The sequence below is a fragment of the Leguminivora glycinivorella genome, chromosome 17 (genome assembly GCF_023078275.1).
Source record: "Leguminivora glycinivorella isolate SPB_JAAS2020 chromosome 17, LegGlyc_1.1, whole genome shotgun sequence".
Taxonomy (NCBI): Eukaryota; Metazoa; Arthropoda; class Insecta; order Lepidoptera; family Tortricidae; genus Leguminivora; species Leguminivora glycinivorella.
In genome coordinates, this window is record NC_062987.1 from 15,847,360 (window position 1) to 15,862,645 (window position 15,286).

The 15,286-nt window shown below is 38.1% G+C and overlaps 1 protein-coding gene across 3 annotated transcripts in view; it reads right to left on the reverse strand.

Annotated features, from left to right (window-relative positions):
- Nucleotides 1-7,772: 7,772 nt before the first annotated feature.
- The window catches only part of LOC125235162 (fasciclin-2-like), a 96,701-nt gene continuing 89,187 nt past the window's right edge, over nucleotides 7,773-15,286 (reverse strand). For 2 of the 3 annotated variants that reach the window (XM_048141616.1, XM_048141617.1), the window contains 4 exons: nucleotides 11,217-11,331; nucleotides 11,001-11,051; nucleotides 10,609-10,786; nucleotides 7,773-8,456 (listed from right to left, as the gene is read on the reverse strand). In XM_048141616.1, coding sequence (XP_047997573.1) covers nucleotides 8,330-8,456; nucleotides 10,609-10,786; nucleotides 11,001-11,051; nucleotides 11,217-11,331 — 471 coding nt within the window. In that variant the 3' untranslated portion in view covers nucleotides 7,773-8,329. Of the gene's footprint in view, nucleotides 8,457-10,608; nucleotides 10,787-11,000; nucleotides 11,052-11,166; nucleotides 11,332-15,286 lie in introns of all 3 variants that reach the window. The other variant, XR_007178053.1, reaches the window with a different exon arrangement.

Consider the following 15,286-nt stretch of genomic DNA (forward strand, 5'->3'; position numbering starts at 1 on the left):
ATACTACGTTAATCTTTCTTTTATGCGGGGGCTTCGCCCCCCGAGCCCCCCTTTTCGTTACTCTTAAGGGTAACAAGAAAACCCTAACCCAACTTATTTTAAATACAACGTTTATCTTTCTTTTATGCGGGGGGCTTAGCCCCCCGAGCCCCCCTTTGTTTGCTCTTAAAGGTCACAAGAATACGCTAACCCAACTTATCTTAAATACTACATTGATCTTTCTTTCATGCGGGGGGCTTCACCCCCCGAGCCCCCCTTTGTTTGCTCTTAAAGGTCACAAGAAAACGCTAACCCAACTTATTCTAAATACTACGTTGATCTTTCTTTCATGCGGGGGGCTTCGCCCCCCGAGCCCCCCTTTTCTTTACTCTTAAGGATCACAAGAAAACCTTAACCCAACTTATTTTAAATACAACGTTGATCTTTCTTTTATGCGGGGGGCTTCGCCCCCCGAGCCCCCCTTTGTTTGCTCTGAAAGGTCACAAGAAAACGCTAACCCAACTTATTTTAAATACTACGTTGATCTTTCTTTCATGCTGCCCCCCTCGAGCCCCCCCCTTTTTCTGTTCTTATCTTCCGGCACCATCATCAGGCCTTGAAACCTAATCGTAGTCATAGTTCATTACAAGACTTTTCTAAGAAGCCCAAAAACAGCTATGATACGATGTTCCATCATGTAGTTCCAGTTCATATCTTCCGGCTCCATCATCAGACCTTGAAACCTAATCGTAGTCAAAGTTCATTACAAGACTTTTCTAAGAAGCCCAAAAACAGCTATGATACGATGTTCCATCATGTAGTTCCAGCTCATATCTTCCGGCTCCATCATCAGACCTTGAAACCTAATTGTAGTCAAAGTTCATTACAAGACTTTCCTAAGAAGCCCAAAAACAGCTATGATACGATGTTCCATCATGTAGTTCCAGTTCATATCTTCCGGCTCCATCATCAGACCTTGAAACCTAATCGTAGTCAAAGTTCATTACAAGACTTTTCTAAGAAACCCAAAAACAGCTATGATACGATGTTCCATCATGTAGTTCCAGTTCATATCTTTCGGCTTCATCATCAGACCTTGAAACCTAATTGTAGTCAAAGTTCATTACAAGACTTTTCTAAGAAACCCAAAAACGGCTATGATACGATGTTCCATCATGTAGTTCCAGTTCATATCTTCCGACTCCATCATCAGATCAGCTCAACAGTACCATATTATTGTATTGTCATCGGAACTACATATAGCTGCCAATTTTCATTACGCTACGACTCCTGGAAGATGGTTAAATTAGCTTCCTTAGATTCCATTACATACATAGTTACATACACGACGACCTAATAAAAGCGTGTTAAAAAACCGGCCAAGAGCGTGTCAGGCCACGCTCAGTGTAGGGTTCCATAGTTTTTCGTATTTTTCTCAAAAACTACTGAACCTATCAAGTTCAAAATAATTTTCCTAGAAAGTCTTTATAAAGTTCTACTTTTGTGATTTTTTTTCATATTTTTTAAACATATGGTTCAAAAGTTAGAGGGGGGGACGCACTTTTTTTTCCTTTAGGAGCGATTATTTCCGAAAATATTAATATTATCAAAAAACGATCTTAGTAAACCCTTATTCATTTTTAAATACCTATCCAACAATATATCACACGTTGGGGTTGGAATGAAAAAAAATATCAGCCCCCACTTTACATGTATGGGGGGTACCCTAATAAAACATTTTTTTCCATTTTTTATTTTTGCACTTTGTTGGTGTGATTGATATACATATTGGTACCAAATTTCAGCTTTCTAGTGCTTACGGTTACTGAGATTATCCGCGGACGGACGGACGGACGGACGGACGGACGGACGGACGGACAGACAGATATGGCGAAACTATAAGGGTTCCTAGTTGACTACGGAACCCTTAAAATATTACATACATTTTTAATCTAAAATACGTAGCCACCATACACTTTAATACCCAAAATCTATAAAAATTGGTTTCTTATGTCAAATACTACAGGAAACAATCATTTCATGTGCCAAATTCGATAAGAGTCTATTGTCCCAGAGCTGTAAGAACCTCTTTTTGACACATGACAGCGTCCAAAAAACGTAAACTCGCCCAACCTAATGAAATTTTAAATAAAATCCTGTAATAATATTTAAAAAAATCAAGTACTTAAAAACAATATTTCGCTTACTTTAAACATAACCTAACACGTGTTACATTTTTGCGGATCTTCGTTAGTAAGTATTTTACGATATTAATTTATCACGCAGGATTTACTTATTATGTCATTTATCATTCATTTTTATTTTTAAACTAGTCCTGTGGCAGTCTGTCATTTCGATTTAAATGACATTTCAGTAAGTTGATATAAATCGTATATTTGTTTAAGCGCCTCCTTTTACATAGGGCCTAATCGATTCAACCAATTCGAAATGAATCGTTAGATTTGGCAAACGATACGTCTTAGCCACATCGCGACATACTTCAAAACAAATGTGTCAAAAATGTGAACTTACAGATCCGGGACAATTAGTAGCCTATTTTGCTTGTTCACATGAGCACTCATGTGAAAATGGGCCTCGTCACTTACACGACGAATATTGAAATGTAAACAAATTGCAATAACTAACGAATCATAAACTTTAAAAAAAAGCTTCAATTATATAAGAACGGTGGTGTTCTGACCACTGAGACATGTTGAAAACAAAATCCGCAATATTCAGCAAAGAATTCAATATTCGGAACAAATTCGCCTTCAAGCGCATGCTGCGTAAGTATCTGTTTGACAAGGTTCGATAGTTACCCTCAATGATCTTTCGCAATGGGTATATTTTATATTATATTTATGTATTGTATGTTTATATACCTATTTATGTATAATATTAGGTCTGTATATATGTAGCATATATGGATATTGTTTGTATCTTAAATTCTTTTCCATTACACACTAACTATACTAGGACCCTGCACCTACTTAATCTTTCGGTTTAGCCCATGGTTGACTGGTAGAGAATGCCATCTGGCATTAAGTCCGCCATTTGTACTTTTTTTGTATTGTGCAATAAAGTTTAAATAAATAAATAAAAGAATTCCCACTAAATGTTAAAACCAAAGTTTTTTTTAATTTCACAATTGACTTTGAAAATAGAAATCTGCCACCGGACACCCTATAATATCTTAACCTATACTTACCTTAAGTGGAAATGTCGCTACTCCGTGTTAATCTAAACTCACTTTACTTATGCATAGTTTTACCCTTTACTTGACACACTGAATCCTGCCCGTGCCTCAGACTCATAACGCCGTAACTGACACTATTTTCCAATGAATTTGAGTCTTTTTAAGGATGAAATTCAGTAATTATGCAGGCTTGGTGTAAAGCCTGCGTTTTGGTGCGAAGTCACGTGTTGCAAGTTTAGTCCGTGCCGTGGATAATGTTAGTGTTCATGAAGTCATACGGGGCTCCTGTAACAGAGGGTTTAGCTAAAAGTTTTAAGCTGACGTGTTATGTTCTTGTCTGTTATTGCCATGGTTACGGTCTCCTGAGTCACGCTGGTTTTATGCAAAATTATGCTACTTGAACTATTAGTTAGAGATTATATCTATAGGAACGTTCGTTCCTAATAGATTGTATCTCGGATTAGTTGTCAAAGCGGACCCCAGGTTTCCATGAGCCGTGGCAAATGCCGGGATAACGCAAGGAGGATGATGATGATGCTACTAAGACACTCCAGTTTATATACACCGTGTTTTTATTGAATTCCGTTAACTTCGGCATATAGTTAGGTCCATTATAGGAAACAGAATGGTGTAGTTAGTTTTCTTAAATTGGTATTTTTTTTTTCAAAATAAGCCACACACTAGTAGGGCTAGCACATGATTGCCGCGAGAGTATGTCGCGGCGAGATAGCCTACCCGTCCTTATGTCATTAATACAATTAGACAAAGACGTGTCATCTATCTCGCGGCGACATACTCTCGCGACAATCATGTGCTAGCCCTACTGTGATAGATGTTACATCAATTGCTGTTGAGAAAAGGGCTTTCTAATTAACTCGCACTATACTTAGTAGTGTCAAAACTATGACCGTATCACACAAAGCCCGTTTCTTAACAACAATTGATGTAATATTTATCGCAGGTGTATGGTGTTTTTCAGAAAAAAGATATGAATTAAAAAACGAACTATGCTATTCTGTTTCCTATAGTGGACCTAACTATATGCCGAAGTTAACAGAATTCAATAAAAACACGGTGTATAAGTCAATATTTTTTTATGTATAAGTCAATAACGACGACCGGTCTGGCGCAGTCGGTAGTGACCCTGCCTGCTACGCCGCGGTCCCAGGTTCGAATCCCGGTAAGGGCATTTATTTGTGTGATGAGCACAGATATTTGTTCCTGTCATGGATGTTTTCTATGTATACAAGTATTTATATATTATATAATTATATCGTTGTCTGAGTACCCACAACACAAGCCTTCTTGAGCTTACCGTGGGCCTCAGTCAATCTGTGTATGAATGTCCTATAATGGCTATAATATTTATTTATATTTATTTATTTTATTTTTAATCATATCACATACAGGACCTGAATCAGATAATTGAGTAATGCTGTGGCATGTGGCATCTCATATATTTCTGGTCAGGCTTTAAATAGTATTTTATACAATCGTGATATAATACAAAGCTTTTCAGTCGAGTACCATGTTTAGGCCACGAAGCTTGCTGAGTGGCCTAACAGTACGGTACGAGAGTGAAAAGCTTAATTATATCACTATTGTATACAATACTTTTTCTATGAGACATCATCTTCATCATCAATGGATGAAAAATATCATCATTCAAGTTAAAAATAATGTTAATAGCGTCGTTCACCGTACATCGAATTACCTAGCAACCAATTATTTGTAATAACCGTCTCTGATTGGTCGATAACGCGATAGATAAAAAAAAATGTTTTCAGATGCTGAAAAATTTGCCAGGTATCGCAAATTAGTATAGAGCTTGTATGAAGTTCTATTTTTGATTTTTTTTTCAGTTAACTTAAGTGAAGTGTAATGAAATATTATAGTTGACTAAGGCCCACTTGCACCAACCATTTAACTCAGGGTTAGTGGGCTGTCATCTGTCAAACTCCATACAAAATGGAGGGTTAACCCGAGGGTTAACCCTCCATTTTCGTTGGTGCAAGTGGCCCTAAGTGTCAAAGACTATCCAACACTGAAAAGTCAGCACTCATAGTTTAGTCTGTGGTGTTCTAATTGACAGATTAAAGTCGACGAGTAGAAAAAGCAATGTTTGAATACGTTAGTAGGTTTTTTTGACGAAACTGCGTTTGGGAAATCAGTGAAATAAATATCAAAATAACACTTTCACGTCACGTCACTTCAAAAATCGGCCAAGAGCGTGTCGGGCCACGCTCAGTGTAGGGTTCCGTAGTTTTTCGTATTTTTCTCAAAAACTACTGAACCTATCAAGTTCAAAACAATTTTCCTAGAAAGTCTTTATAAAGTTCTACTTTTGTGATTTTTTTCATATTTTTTAACCATATGGTTCAAAAGTTAGAGGGGGGGGACGCACTTTTTTTTCCTTTAGGAGCGATTATTTCAGAAAATATTAATATTATCAAAAAACGATCTTAGTAAACCCTTATTCATTTTTAAATACCTATCCAACAATATATCATATGTTGGGGTTGGACTGAAAAAAATATCAGCCTCCACTTTACATGTAGGGGGGGTACCCTAATAAAACATTTTTTTCCATTTTTTATTTTTGTACTTTGTCGGCGTGATTGATATACATATTTGTACCAAATTTCAGCTTTCTAGTGCTAACGGTTACTGAGATTATCCGCGGACGGACGGACGGACGGACGGACGGACGGACGGACGGACGGACGGACGGACGGACAGACAGACATGGCGAAACTATAAGGGTTCCTAGTTGACTACGGAACCCTAAAAAGTAATGCTATGTAAAAAGGAGAAGATATTTCCGATCTCAGTGATTCCACGAACAGCAACGTCAAGTTAAAATCTTCAGGCAAGTAAAGTGGTCCACAGATAATCCAATTTCCATTTTAGAAGGTTCAGTGGAATTCAATTTGTTCCTCTGCCTTTTGGGACTAGGAACGCAAAAATCAAGTAACTTAGCTAAGTTTTTTCCGACGTTACGGGAAATAAAAATAAAAGTTATTTAAAAAACAAACTTATTTTATTCAGTTTTTTACATATTATAATCTTGTTTATATAGACCGTCAACCAAATCTTGTCACTAGAAAAAGGCGGCAAATTTGAAAAATCGTGGGCTAGCAACATTAGTTTTGAAAATCGGTGGAAGTTCGCGTGTCATTTGTATCTTATCTGTGGAAATCTCCGTCCTACCAAAAAGAGAAATAACTAGCACATATCCGTCCCTTTTTAATACATTATCTAATTCGTAAGGAAGGAGCGAGCCCCTTGAAAAAAAAATATCTGTGGCTGTTCGACGTACATTGCTGGTTTTTGTACGTTTCATAGGGATACCATACTTTAGTTTGATGTACATTGCTACTGCCAAAATTTGGTTGACAGGCTATACAATAATTATTTTATTGTGATGTTGGCAACATAAAATAACTTAAAAATGTTATCTTTGTGTATGATTTGTATTAGGTATTGGCACTTTGTATGAAATGAAAGAAAAGTATACAATATTTAACTTTGGTACATTTACAAATTACCTACTTTCTAGAAAGCTATCGTGCACGAACAATTTCTTAATTTGTAATGTTACGAGTACTTTAGAGTTGACACACGACATTTAGGGTGCCCTTGAACTGCTTGCTTAAAAAAAATATAAATCTAACTTATGGTACCTTACCCGTGTAGGTCTTGTCATGTCTCTGTTACTCTCCCGAGTTCGTTTTTAACCCCCGACGCAAAAACGGCGACGGGGTGTTATAAGTTTGATGTGTCTGTCTGTCTGTCTGTCTGTGGCGTCGTAGCTCCCGAACGGCTGAACCGATTTAGACTTTTTGTTTGAAAGCTGAATTAGTTGGGAGTGTTTTAGCCATGTTTTATGAAAATCGGTCCACTATGTCGCGGTCGGGGGTTTTTTCAAAATTTTAATTTTGTGGTTAGGTTTGCTAAAATAAAATTGCCTTGTACAGTCGCGTTCAGTTATATTTTCACACTAAACACGCTTTTATTCTTATAAAATTAGAGTTGTGTCAATGTCAATGTCACAGTTTCGTTTTCTTTCAACCCCTTATTTGCCAAGAGTGGCACTGAAACTTGAGTAGTTTCATGTGCTCTGCCTACCCCTTCATGGGATACAGGCGTGATTGTATGTATGTATGTATGTATGTAAAATTAGAGTATGTGGCTATAAGTGTACGCCACTGTATTATAGGGACCGTGTGTGGGTCTTCCTTCTCATGATCTGAGTAAAAAAAAACAATAGCAGACCGCAATCGCCATCTAGTGATTTAAATGTTAAAATGTGCCAATGATTATACATAGTCTGTATTTTTAGACACCTATTTCAATCAAAAGGCTCCTTAAGCACAGATTACTAATAAGTTACTAACGCAAGAGATCCTTCACTCGCCCGCAAAACGACATATACTTACGCTTTATTTAACTAATGCTAATAAGTTACTACGTAAAACTCAGAAGAATAGTAGGTACGTGCCACGCGAGTACACAGGCGGGCGCGTGGCGCCTGGCGCCCCTCGGGCACTTGTTCATTCGAATGAAGGACTAGCGTGTCGCGCGTGTGATAGTGATAGGCCTGCCTTAAGCTACTTTAGGGTAAATGAAAACATTACACCACCAAATAAGAAAGTAAAAGACAGGTTGATCAGTTGTCAGATCTGCATGATATTTGGCTGGTCCCGTCCAGTACACACGAAAAACTACAAATTCTTTGTTTAAGCCTACAGGTACAGTGGGACAAATCTCGACTGGGGGACAATTGTAACTGATCCAGTGTGTCCAGTCCATTATTATACTATGATGTTGAGTTCTACATGTATCCACTGAACACGCCTACCATATATAACCGGTGGACACTCTATTTATTAATACATTGTAAAAACTGGACTACGTTTGCGCCGCCAGTCGAAATTTGCCCTGCTGTACCTTAAACTAAGGTAATCTTACACGTTTGTAATCTAAGCTTCATCAAAATATAAGAAATCGGACATATTAGCTCGAATTACATTAATTACGTTCTTTTAAAGTCCTAAAAGTACAGAGTATAGTTGATATCAGTGCTGACCTCTATAGCTCGTTCCCTATAAAGATTTGAAATTGTTCGAGCACGATATCGGTGGTTTATAATAACTACACTGAGGAGTGTTTCCCTGTGATGACGCCAGTTGTCTTGTTGTACACCAGTTCTCTGTGGCCGCCGTTGTTGGGTCGGTCGTCGGTTCGCTCGCCTTCGGTCACTAGCAGACCTTTCTTGTCTCTGTAATTATGAAAAGAGGTTCTTATACTCCCGTACTGTTATTCGTCACTTACAGGTCGTGCATAGATCTTTAAAACCCTACATAAAAGTCTATTCCCCAAAGCCAGCGTCCGTCGGCTTTCCGCGCATGCGCGCAGTATCGAAAAAACTGAAAACGCATTGTTTGGCTTTGTAACCATAGTGCGCGGGAAGGATTTGGGCAGCTGAGTTGACAGTGCAAACCTTTGCGTCAAAATACGGGAAATAGGGTGAATTTCACGAAAGTTATTCAAGAAAACTATTAAAAACTAAGTGCATGGTCGTCGAAAAAGTATGCAACGGTGTTTAACTGGGACAAAAAATACTCGTGGCGTCTTAATAACAACTTTCGACTTCGCCTCAAATTGTTACCCACGCCACTCTTCTTTTTTGGCCTCCTTTAAACGCCTGTGTGGTGACGGGTTAAGAATTTCACCACCCCCTTTCTTCCCGTGGGTGTCGTAGAAGGCGACTGTGGGATATGGGTTAAATTGTGGCGTAGGCGAGAGGCTGGCAACCTGTCACTGCAATGTTTTCTTTGAACCCCTTATTTGCCAAGAGTGGCACTGAAGCTTTATTAGTTTCATGTGTTCTGCCTACCCCTTTATGGGATACAGGCGTGATTGTATGTATGTATGTTTAAACGCCTGTTTTAAATCGACACGAGTTGCGCATTACGACGTACGCCGTTTTTCAGTACAGATTGCCCTCCGAAGTTTTGACCTGACAAGAAATTAACCAATTCTCGCACTAGTGCGTAAAAAACATCTTACCGAAAAATATCTTCTTCCAGTGGAGATTTAGATCTACGTAAAAATATGTTGAAACTAGTGAGTTTTTTTTTGTTGAAATTAATAAAATATTTTTGATTATCATGGCGTGGAGAAAATACATGACTAGTAAAATCTAGATTATTTCTACTGATATAATGAATTGTTGCCTATTTATTTAGATCGCTAAATCGAATTTGTGTTTCGTTATATTGAAGATACTCGAGTAAATAATTATTTAACAGACCGAAACGTCTGAGAACAGTGCTATTAAGCTTATAATAAAATTGGAACAGATAATATTGTCTCAAGTGAGACTTGAAGTCACAACCTTCGATATTTTATTTCGCTTTTACGTTTATTCGTATTCTCTGCCACGTATTGTGTATCCACACTTACCGAGAATTTTATGACATCAGTTTTCATGTTATTCTTCCTAATATAGCACATAGTAGCGTGCGATGGTGTCCCGTTTTCGCCAGCATAGCAGCAGGTCTATCTCCTGCAGGTATAGAAAGACCACTACACACATACTAAACTTACCAGATTATGAATCCTGACACCCATGACCACGGAGCGTAGGTTGGCCATTAAAATTGACCACAAACATAACAGACCATGTGATCTATCTGACAGGCCGTGACTGTAGTCGACACAATCTCATTCCAGAGCATGCCGAAAACCGGGCAAATGAAAGTGGAGAAGACAGTCGAAAACGCTGTCACTATACTTCGTTTCTTTTAAGATTAGAATTATTTGTCAAACGGGTAAACAAAGAAGCAGTGGTCGTAGACCTTCCTTCTTCGATTTCGGCCGATACCACTGATTTCTTGGAACTTATGTACATAGTATTATAAGTTCCAAGAAATCAGTGGTATCGGCCGAAATCGAAGAAGGAATTAAGGTCTACGACCACTGCTTCTTTGTTTACCCGTTTGACAGATAATTCTAATCTTAAAAGAAACGAAGTATAGGCTGAGAAAGCTTTGGGTTAAAGAAGAAATTTACCGTGAGTTGATATTATCTGTTTTCTTCTTATTTTTCCTTAAGAAGCAGCTGGCGATGATGCCCTGCTTCCTCCAGCAGAGCAGCAGCAGGTCTAGCAAGAGCAGGCAGAGGAAGAAAGCCACTATAGATATGTTATACTTACCAGGAATCCATATGCTTTGTATTTCTAAAGGCGCTGATCAGTCCGCAGGCTGTTATAGTTCTTTGGCGCTGTCTTTCTATTTTACTTCTAACTGACAGACCAGGACTGCAGTCAACACGATCTTATTCTAGAGGATGCTGAAGATCGGCAAATATCCAGAAGATATTTGCCGATCACCAGGCTGAGGAAGCTGTGGGTTAAAAAACAAATTTACCGTGAGTTGATATTATCCGTTTTCTTCTTATTTTTCCTTAAGAAGCAGCTAGCGATGATGCCCTGCTTCCTCCAGCATAGCAGCAGCAGATCTAGTACAAGCAGGCAGAGGAAGACAGCCACCACTGATATGCCGATGACGGCGCCCGCTGAGAGAAGGCCTTCGCCGAATATTTTAGCTGGAAGAAGATTTTTGGTAACAAAGTTTTAGTTTTAGTTATAAGAAATTGTTTTCTCGCATCTGTTTACACTTCTGGCCCCGTAGCCGAATGGCATTTCTGCGATGCGAAGCGCCGCAGAAATGTAGTCTGGCTCGGTCGCGCCAGTACAGTAGGTACGCAAGAGCGATAGAGATAGATTGCATTATTTTCTGCTAAATAGTGTTAATTTTACCTGGCGTTTTGATCTCCTTATAAGTATATCCCGAGTAGCCCTGTGCATTATGTGCTCTTATACTGAAGTTGTATTTAGCATTTCTCTCCAACTTCTCCAAAGGGAATAAGGTGTCTGACACGCTGTCTTATGGTATGTCTAATTAATTAAATAGTGTTAATTTTACCTGGCGTTTTGATCTCCTTATACGTGTATCCCGAGTACCCTGCGCATTATGTGCCCTTATACTGAAGTTGTATTTAGCGTTCCTCTCCAACTTCTCCAGAGGGAATGTCGTGTCTGACACGTTGTCTTGCTGGCAGAGCGAGCGGTTGACGACTTTGCCGTCAAACTGCAGTATAAAAAATGTAGGTTGTAATTTTTATAAACGGCAATAGCTTATGGATATTATGTGCTGTTTAAAATGTAAAACAATCGAATATTGTATTTTGTCTAATACATAGATCTTCTTAAATTTTAACTTATCTTCTTAAATAGGTATTAAATAAGTGTGACAATTGCTAAAGAGTGCACGTTTGCCAAATTGTCTACATTGACACAAACTAAAAATATCGAAATTGCGGTATAGTGTTGCTCAAAGAGATTGGGTTTGAGATAAAAGTTCGATATTGCTGTTGCTATGTTGCTAGTGGGACAAAATATAAATAGACTTATTAAATTTACTACAAATAGACCTACTAACTGTACCACGCCATCTTTTTTTGAGTTCTCTCTTGTTTTTATACTACGTCGGTGGCAAGCATACGGTCCACCTGATAGAAAGCGGTCACTGTAATCTATGGACGCCTCCAACTCAAGGAGTGTCACATGCGCGTTAGCAACCCATTAGAAACTTGTAGACTCCTTTTTCCTATTTTATTCCAGCTTTTGTATTTAATAAAATAATTGACTGCATACACGTACACTACGATCTATTTATTCTACAATAACCTATGACTTTTCTCATTCAAAACTTAACATCCTGTATGTAACAATTACCCTATGTAATACATAATTAGCCTATTATAATTATCTAAACATTACAGCCACGTCGCTAATAACGCGGGGCTGGACCTTAATTAATTGGGTCTCCTAATTGTTTGAACTGGTAACGATAATATGCCACAATACAGCTTGCCCTACGGCACTCGAGGTCCATAGATGAAGGTCAATTGTTTTGGATAATAGACCCTTACCAATTTACGCGAATAGTCGGACTAGCCGAAGTGACAATCGTTCACTGAGAAAAAAGACAACCAGTTTTCATGTTCGTTCAACAAGTTTTTGGTTAAAATAGCGCCTACGTGCTCTTTGGTTCAAACAACAAGCTACTTGTCATTTGAATCGGCAATATATTTGAATCAACAAGTCGATATTATAAAAACAACCTGACACATATTGTTTTAAACATACGTTTGGCTGATGCAAACGGATAAACCGCAACAAGTCGAACTTGTTAAATTCACAATGCAAATTTCTCTCATATTGTTGGAATTTAGAGATACGTAGCATATCCAAAACAAATGTCTGAAGGGACATCTGTCATGCCACTACAGAAGAGCGATAGGGAGAGCTAGCTAAAGCCAGGGTACGTAGCCAAATGGCACAAACGCTCACGAAACGCTCACGAAACGAAATGCTCGTAGATATCTATCTCCATCGCTCTTGCGTATTAGCGCGACAGAGCCAGACCACACCTTTCGCGGCGTTTCGTTTTCGTTTCGCGTCGCAGAAAGGCCATTCGGCTACGGCACCTGTCAAGAAATATGTATATGACTTAGCGTCATGTTGTGGAATTTCATTAAATAGAACTATTTTCTTCATACTATACGGAACTGTCACACGCGACGTCAAGCGACTGTGGTGTTGACTATTGTCCCGGATTTGTAAGTTCACATTTTTGACACATTTGTTTTGAAGTATGTTGCGATGTGGCTAAGACGTATCGTTTGCGATTAATTTCGAATTGGTTGAATCGATTAGGGCCTATCACCCTATGTGGAGGCGCTTAAACAAATATACGATTTCTATCAACTTACTGAAATGTCATTTGAATCGAAATGACAGACTGCTACAGCACTAGTTTAAAAATAAAAATTAAAGATAAATGTCATACATAATAAGTAAATCCTGCGTGATAAATTAATATCGTAAAATACTCACTAACGAAGATCCGCAAAAATGTAACATGTGCTATGTTTAAAGTAAGCGAAATATTGTTTTCAAGTACTTGATTTTTTTAAATATTATTACAGGATTTTATTTAAAATTTCATTAGGTTGCGCGGGTTTACGTATTGTGGACGCTGTCATGTGTCAAAAAGAGGTTCTTACAAATCTGGGACAATATGTATTTATGTATGAAAACGGCCGATCAGTCTCTCGCTCTCTCGGTGTACTACTGTACTAAATGTCCTAAAATAACGAACTAGTACACTTCGGAGATCGTACTAGTTGGGAGCGATCTTTCCAGTGGACGAGCAGGCACAACTCTAGTTTAAATTGGGGTTTGCCAATTTACGTGAACTGTTAAATTTAATGTGCACACGTCTTGCGTTAGGACATGGACCACTGAACAGTATGGAAGATCAATCGAACTGTACATCCATACTAATATTATAAATGGGAAAGTTTGTGTGTCTATTTGTCCGTCTTTCACGGCAAAACGAAGCGACTTTTGATGATTTTTTAAGTAGAAATACTTAGTTGAAGGGATGGAGAGTGACATAGGCTACTTTTTGTCTCTTTCTAACGCGAGCGAAGCCGCGGACAAAAGCTAGTTTATGATAATTGCTTTGACAGACGAATTAATCGTGCACTTTCATCATGACTACAATTAGAATATTGAATATGTATTTTGGCCGGTGATACATAAATTACATAATGTTGAGTATCGGTGCTATGATATTTTATAGGTACTCAACTCGGCTATATACAAGGTGCTCGCGAGGAACCCATATAACTTTAACGGCATATTCTTGGTCACATTTTAAGACTAAAATGTCATATAAACTTTTCTAGATTTCGTCTAGTTTCAGAGTTTATTGCCAATTTAAAAAAAACATTTCCGTATTGTTACTCAGTAGAAAAGGTTTCTTAATGGCGCTGATGCGCAATTGTGGAGCATAGTCTCACAGTAGTCATTGATAGATGTCAAAATGTGACAAGAAAAACTTCCAAATAATTTGGTTTTTAGAAAAAATTAATGAAGGAACTCATTTTAATTGCCAACTTTATGGATAAAAAAAAATTTTTATGTGAAAATACGTCCAAAAAAGTAAAAAAAAAAACAAAAAAAAAATTTTTTTTTTGGCGAAAAATCCACTGACCGATGTAAACACTTACCGGACAGAATACGTTGTAATGTAAACACTTACCGGAGAGAACTCTACGTTGTAATGTAAACACTTACCGGACAGAACTCTACGTTGTAATGTAAACACTTACCGGACAGAACTCTACGTTGTAATGTAAACACTTACCGGACAGAACTCTACGTTGTAATGTAAACACTTACCGGACAGAACTCTACGTTGTAATTGTAGCAGAGTGTGTATCTGCCTTAAGACGTGGTGTGTAACGCGCCCTTAAGAATCTCTAGCTGTCAATTATGACATCTTACCCCGCCTCTTGGATCCAGACCGTCATACAGATAACATGTCACTCCTCACGAAATGTATTAATTATAATTAAAATAAGTTAGTTTTCCAATTAATAAACACACCGTTGAAGACCTCATCAATTGTTTTATTGAAGAACATTACATGGCGCAGCCGGTAGGATCGCAGGCATTGATGGGCCGCCTTGCTGAGAAACTGAAGACGCTGGTGGAACACAAAGTAATAGCTGAAGTCGCACACCCTAGGAGTTTCGTAAGCAACCTTGTTATTGTTGAAAAGAAAGATGGCTCGCTTAGGATTTGTCTCGACCCCAAAGATCTAAATAAAGTTTTAATAAGAGAACATCGCTTGATACCAACATTAGATGAAATAGTTTCAAAATTGTGTAACAAAAAATACTTTTCAGTTTTAGACTTATCAGATGGGTTCTATAATATTAAATTATCTGAAAATTCCAGCGATTTGTGCACTTTTAACAGCCCATTTGGTTGTTATAAATTTCTAAGGTGTCCTTTTGGCATCTCGGTAGCCCCGGAGGTCTTTCAAAGGTACACTGAAACTGCCTTTGGTGACATCCCAGGTGTAATTGTGTACTGTGACGATTTATTAATATGTGGTGAAACAGAGGAAGAGCATGATGCAATACTGAACAAAGTGTTTGAAAGGGCCAAGGAACACAATGTTCGTT